Genomic DNA, 7748 nt, shown 5'->3' on the forward strand with positions numbered 1-7748 from the left:
GCAGCAAATAGTGATATCCTGAAATTCGATTCCAGCATCGTCGATTTCAGTACTCCTCGAGGTATTTAATTATTCTTGCGGCAGGTTGAAGTTGCCGGTAAAACCCCTGTGTTGGTTTTGATGGTCAGTAGATACCTTACTAAATATATTTATTGCCGTTATATATATATATTGGGGATCTATGTAATTTGCAATATTCAAAACGACCGTGTAGAAGTCCCACTCAATTTCAACAACTCTGAAGCCTCATTCCCAAATCGTAAATGTTAATCTCATATCTTCTCTGCGAAATCGGCGCCGCCGCTCCTAGAGGCAAACGATCTTGCCGCGCCGTAGCCTCATCGGCACTGTCAGCCTGATCTCCTTCATGTGAATTCGCTGCTTCTTGCTCTTTCTCTGTCCTTCTCTCTCTCTCTCTCTCTCTCTCTCTCTCTCTCTCTCTCTCTCTCTCTCTCTCTATGTCTTACTCCGGCCAAGTTCCTGTATTTTGTTTGAACTCATCCCCCGTCGTCTGCCAGCCGTACCCAGCCCATTGCAGAAAATATAACCCCATCCAGGTATGCTCTCTCCTTCAACAGATTTCACTATATTTGTTATATATAAGTGTATGTTATTAACTTGTTGTGCTTTTGGGAGAATTCTAGATGTATATATATTGCCGTATATCATTTAAATTCTATTATATAATCATATATATATATATATATTTGTTTGTTAAATGATATAGAGGTTAATTTTCTGTCCATTTCTTTTTCCCACATATTTCATACCTCCCAATTAAGTGCTTGGAACTGATATTGCACCAATCTGAACTACCCACACGATTTGAAATGCAGTCATGCTTTTGGTTCACACTGTAACAGGGACAATGTCCAAAGTAGACCAAATAAGAATTGACTTATTGATAGTTTTTGCCAATAAGATGGACTGAAAATACACCAATATGGGATTAAACCAACTCTAAATATGTTGAAGACCCTTTTGATTTGCTGTTGAACAATTCTCTGTTTTGCCTAATGCTCTATGGACAGTTGCCTATACTAATATAATTACTAGTTTAGTTGAAAGTGTCCATTTTATTTCACGACATACAATGGTCCATTCAACCTCCATATATATACAATGATGGACCTTACTAAATCTACTCGATGATTTTTGTAACATGCCATGTTCAATTTTGGTACTTTTTGTTGGGTAGATGTACAATTAAATTCCCTTGTGCCTTGGAAGTTGTTGTATTAATTTTTTTTTTTTTATCAACATGCTTAAGGTCTGAGATATTGATGTGCTTGGTTGAAAAAATCAAATATCGATTGTGGACAAAATGGACAAGAGTTGGATGCAAGTGCCAAACAGGTTCACATCACGTGAATATGGTGAAGGGATTAATAAACTCCTCACCATGGCAAAACAAAATGCACCTGCAAGTAATACCTTCAGGTGTCCATGTCGAAGATGCCATAATAACTTTTTTCGACCACTAGAGGAAGTCGAAGATCATCTATTCACGATAGGTATTGATCCAAGTTATACACATTGGATCTTTCATGGGGAAGGTGAAAATTTCAATGTGAGTTCGTCAGATGATGATGAAGAAACAATTAATTCAAGTGAGAATTACGTTGATGATATGGATGAGATGATAGACGACATTCGGGCTGGATCATTCATGGACCATGCAGACAGGGAACATGGCCCAAGTTCTTCTGATCCTTCAATGACTGATGGCCAATCAAAAAATTTTCACCAATTGTTTGAGGATGCGAAATGTCCACTGTATCCAAGTTGCCGAAAGTTTTCAAAGCTTTCATTTATAGTCAAGCTGCTTCATATTAAAACAATTGGTGGGTGGACTATCAAGTCATTTAACATGGTCTTACAATTGTTAAAATCTGCTTTTCCAGAAATTGAGATACCTAACTCATACCACGAGGCCCGACGCCTAGAGCGTGGTTTGGGTTTTACTTATGTCAAAATTGACGCATGCCCAAATGACTGCATGCTATTTTGGAAAGATGACGCGGACAAAGAAGTTTGTTCTAAATGCAATGAGTCAAGGTGGATGTCAACCAGGCTGAAGAAGGGGAAGATTCCCCAAAAGGTCTTACGATACTTTCCTCTTATACCCAGATTACAAAGATTATTTATGTCGAAGAATATAGCAAAATCTATGAAATGGCATAAAGTAGAACGAGTTGATGACCAGAGTACTCTAAGGCATCTTGCTGATTCTAAGTTGTGGAGGCAATTTGATAAAGATCACCGTTGGTTTGCAGAAGATGCTCGCAATGTCAGATTGGGTCTAGCTAGTGATGGTTTCAACCCATTCAATAATCTGAGCAAACCGTATAGCATATAGCCAGTGATACTCGTGCCATACAACTTGCCCCCGTGGTTATGCATGAAAGATCCGTATTTAATGTTGTCCTTGCTCATTCCTGGCCCCAAAGCACCAGGGAACGATATCGATGTTTATTTGCAACCTTTAGTTACTGAATTAAAACAGTTATGGGAGGTCGGTGTCCAAACGTATGATGCATCAATGTCTGGACACTTCCAGTTACATGCTGCACTTTTGTGGACCATAAATGATTTTCCTGCATATGCCAATCTTTCAGGTTGGAGCACCAAGGGAAAGTTGGCTTGCCCATTATGCAACGAGGAAACTGATTCCATGTGGTTGAAGCATGGGAGAAAACACTGTTATATGGGTCATCGTCGTTTCTTGCCTGCCGCACACAGTTGGAGAAAGAAAAAAGCTGCATTTAATGGAAATGACGACCATCGGCCTCCTCCTCCAGAACTCACGGGACATGATCTACTCCAGCAACTTCTACAGCTTAGGAATGTAGAATTTGGCAAAGGTTCAAGAAAGAGAAAACGTAGACCTGATGAATTGGCCTAGACTAAACAATCTATATTCTTCCAATTATCTTATTGGTCAATGTTGCCTTTACGACATAATCTCGATGTTATGCATATTGAAAAAAACATATGCGATAATGTATTAGGAACTTTGATGGCTATCGAAGGCAAAACAAAAGACACTGCTACTGCACGTAAGGACTTGATGGAGCTTGGATTAAGGAAGGAATTACATCTACAACCGTCAGCTGCTGGCTACTCCATGCAAATTGGCTCGTACACGTTGGATTTAGGTCAAAGGAGACGCTTATGTGAATGGCTTGCAGCTGTTAAATTTCCAGATGGTTTTGCCTCAAACATTCAAACATGTGTTTCAGTTCATGATGGAAAGATAGCAGGAATGAAAAGTCATGACTGTCACGTCTTCATGCAAAGATTACTTCCAGTTGCAATTGGTGGGTTTACCCGACCTGATATACGGCTTGCATTGACCGAGTTTAGTTCATTCTTCAAGGCTTTGTGCGCACGGACATTGACTTTAGAAGTATTGAAGCAACTACAAACAGATATTGCAATCATACTCTGCAAGCTTGAGATGATTTTCCCTCCTGCGTTCTTTGATATAATGGTGCACCTCGCCATTCATTTACCTCGTGAGGCTTTCCTTGCGGGCCCAGTTCAATATAGGTGGATGTATCCTTTTGAACGATATTTGAGAAAATTCAAGTGTTATGTCAGGAATAACGCTCGTCCAGAAGGGTCAATTGCTGAAGCCTATGTTCACGTTGAATGCTTGACCTTTTGCTCCTTGTACATTCATGATATTGAGACCATATATAATCGAGACGATCGAAACAAGGATATAGATAAGAATACTGAATCTGAATCTATATCTATTTTCTCACAAAAGGTACGACCTTTGGGCTCCCCTAACTCCAGAAGATTAGAGCAGTCTATTCTTGCAAAGGCAAGTTGGTACGTGCTCAATAATTGTGCAGAGATTGGCCAATACCTTGAGTAAGTTGTTAACCTTGACATTAAGTATGGCAATAGATCTACTCTGTTCTAATTTATATCCTTCATATGACATCAGAATTGATTGTTAGTTTCATGGTTATGTAGGGAGCACTATACAAGGATGTCAGAAATTTCCTCAGATAATGTACAACATAGACACCAATTAGAATTTCCAACCTGGTTTCGCTGTCGAGTAGGTTACCTATAGAATCTATTAAAAAAAATTGTCATTACCTTCTTAAAATGCTATATTGTTTTTCTAACCTGTTATACCCCATTATTGACAGATTCAAGAACTGCGTGCAGCAAATATTGAGTCTATCTCTGATGACATATATGCACTTGCCTGTGGGCCAGACCCATGGGTTGCTTCATATGACGCTTGCATAATGAATGGGACCAGATTCCACACTGTGGCGCGTGGACAATATCGCCGAACCCAAAATAGTGGGTTGGTTGTTAAAGGGGAGCACCAATCAAAGCCTATTGATTTCTATGGTGTTTTGCTTGATATCTTGCGATTACGCTATATGGGTTGGCGTCATGTATATTTATTTAGATGTGACTGGTTCGATGTTGGTGATAGGAGGAGAGGAATACGTGTTGGCCACCACATTACAAGTGTCAACACTTCTCGCAAATGGTATAAGGATGAGCCATTCGCCCTTGCCTCTCAAGCAAACCAAGTGTTTTACCTTAAGGATTTGGGGTTGGGTGGTAGTTGGTCTGTCGTTCAAAATGTGACAAATAGGAACATGTATGATGTTCCAACTATACCATTGGTCAATGATGATGACCATGAAGAGCATAATATGGATGTACCTGCCTTCCAAGAGAACGAAGCTAGCTACGTTCAAGTAGAACCCGTGGCCAGTACATCTGGTGTCACACTTCCGTTGCATAGATCTGACGTTGAACCACTCCATGTTGGTGCTGATACAAGTTTGAATCAGCCACTATCCCTTCCTGATGATGACGACTTCATTGACGATGATGAAGTCGTTAGCAATGATGAATATGTAACAGGCAGTGAGACTTCATCTGACAATGGTGTGTGATGTGCTGAATTACTTAAACCCAATCTATTTTCCATATTATAACACATGCTCAGATCTACTCTGTTTTATAGAATATATATTTGATTTATTAACACAGCAAACATCTGATGCAATTTATAGGCTAATCTGTGTCTTGCACTGATGTTGAACTAGCTACTGTGGCTAGCTAGTTCAATACCAGGTTCAAAATTTACACCTGCTATTGAGGGTGTTTTTCTAATTGTTAGATCTATTATAATAGCTAAGGGGAAGTTTTTCTATTTATGAGTTTTAGGCCCAAGATGATTTCTGTTATTGAAAATTAGATTACATGTGTTAAAGTTGAGATGTAACACATGATGAGAATTATGTTACCTGCAGATTAAGCACCAGGATCAAGGAAGAATTTTGCTCCTAATGCATCCATTAAGAAGCCCCCAAGGAATCATGAAGATCTAATGACAATTACGGGTGACAAAAATGTGAAGGCCTTTCAAATAAAAATGGTGTAGACTAGCTGACACAGCTTGTCTTGTTCAATAGATCTGAAATATGCATGTTGGAACGTAAGAGTTATTTCCCATGATTTGCCTTTGATGGCCTTCCGTGTATCAAAGTGTAGAAATATTGTATATATATTAGGCAATTGTTCTGTTTTGGCCTCCAGTTTTGTATATGTATTTCCAAGAGTGTGCTATGTACATGTGCTGCTATGTATGCTCTAGTATGGCAAACGAGACAATGGGGAAGATTTCACTAGTTCATTCTACAGGAAAAGCCCCCACGAAATTCCTCTCCTTGTATGATGATTAAGCACCAACATATAAATAAGAAGAATATTATTTATATATATATATAGAAATATGAATATAAATTCCGGCCAGCAACATTGAGGCATTTTTGCTGACAATGTAGCATATATATAACTCCAATATATATATACGGCATATTGTATATAACGGGAGAGTTAGTTACTTTACCCTGCAATATTAATGGAGGATTTCATACCTGAAACATCAAACATTAATAGCATATATACACGCCTACACTCCTTAATTATGGATTACTTCAAGTAGTCCATACGCGAGTAGGTATTTTTTCCTCTTTGATTGGAGCTAGACGTTGGATTTCTTACTCTTTGATTGGATCCTTTTCAGCTCATTTTGTATGGCCTATGCATATATATCCATAAGTAGCGCAAGTATTCTGCAGCTAATCTATAAAATAGCACTTAAAAAAAATTAACGTCACAGTTATTAGGAATGTACATGTAAGCTTCCAGATATATAGAAAAAGTCAAATCACGCCTTTGTAAAAACCAAGAGAGACTATTTAGCACAAATCAGCCCAATTCTTGTGCAGTTAATCTATAAAATCAAGATAAAAAAATCAGATCTATAGGTTTATGATGGCTACGGCAAAATAGCTGTCATCTGATGTATAATGAGCAGAGATCAGCGCTGCAAGCTATACAATTGCTCAGTACATGTATGATGTTACAGTTTCTAGACTTCACTTGCGCGGGAGAAGTCTATCAGATTATAGCGGGATAACAAATTTAACAATGAGTTACAGGAAATACAATTGAGATATATTTCTGAATATATGGTACATTTTGAGATACTTTGCTGAAACAGGCTCACGACACTTCTTGCTCCTCCATTCTGCAGGCTAGATTTTATATCCCACTTCCTTCCACCATTAACAACACTTGAGATTGTTTCTGCCGCACACTTGGTAGGACTTTAGAGACGATGGGTTTCTACATTGGTGCATGCACATGAACTTCATTAGATTCTACTCCTCCATTTTCTGCTCTATACCTTTTGGTTCTCCTCCATTTTCTGCTTTTATACAGTGCTTCATTTACAGAGAGTTGTACATTCTGCACATTATCTTAAACTCTGTCAACAAAGAAGCTTATGCATGGTAGCTGATGGCAAGCTTGGGTGTTTCTAGTGCAGGATCAATGAGGACTCTGTCAACTAGAGGGAGAGGCCGGGGACGTGTGTTGCCTGCCACACTTCGACCACCGCAGCAAGCACCAGCAGCTTGGACATTGAGAGATGAAGCTGATGAGGTTCACTCTGATGACTCCACTCAACCTCCAGATGATCCATGGCCATTTCTAGCTAGAGAGCCTCCATGTACTCATGCAGAGGTGAATACAACAACAGAGGGTAAGTACGGCTATTTTTGCTCCGTAACCTTTTCACGTTAGAGTTAATTAAAACAGTTTCTTGGGAGGTTATAGCGTTTGTAGAGTAAAACATATATACAAGCAAATGTGCTATCTGTTTGTGGTTCGGCTTATGCAGTTGGCGCATGTGGTAGTAAACGTGTTAGGGGAGTGGCAAAGGGAACGGAGTTTGAGAGGTTGCGCAAATACGGGAAGATACCACTGGACATACATGATGGAAAGATAGGCCCATCATGTAATAATAGAACTGTCTACACAACAAGAGTGACGTGGGTCGTAAAACACCATGCAGATATGAGGCATGTTAGCTGGAGTGCCGTTGATGAGAAGGAGAAGGAGGAACTTATTGAACGTGTTCGAGTATGGGTTTCTAACTACTCTGATTTACATATGCAAAATGATTAGACTTGTAATATCCAAACTATGTGTTGTTCGCTAGTATGAGTCTTTTTAAAGACTGAGTATATGTGACATGGGTTTATGAAGGCAGGGTAGTGTACTGGACATATATGCATGGTTATAAAATGTGCTAAATAATCGAACATGATGAGTTTAGTTCACAATTGTGCAAGGATATGTGAAAGTGGAATAGAGTAATGTGTATGTGAAAGTCTGGTAACAAACATGGT

The 7748-nt window shown here is 39.1% G+C and overlaps 1 protein-coding gene across 1 annotated transcript; it reads left to right on the forward strand.

Moving 5' to 3' along the window:
• Positions 1-1324: 1324 nt before the first annotated feature.
• LOC122298905 lies at positions 1325-2359 on the forward strand. The gene has a single exon (XM_043108748.1). The coding sequence runs from the start codon at positions 1325-1327 to the stop codon at positions 2357-2359; it is 1035 nt and encodes a 344-aa protein (XP_042964682.1).
• Positions 2360-7748: the final 5389 nt, after the last annotated feature.

This window comes from Carya illinoinensis, chromosome 16, assembly GCF_018687715.1.
Source record: "Carya illinoinensis cultivar Pawnee chromosome 16, C.illinoinensisPawnee_v1, whole genome shotgun sequence".
Lineage (NCBI taxonomy): Eukaryota > Viridiplantae > Streptophyta > Magnoliopsida > Fagales > Juglandaceae > Carya > Carya illinoinensis.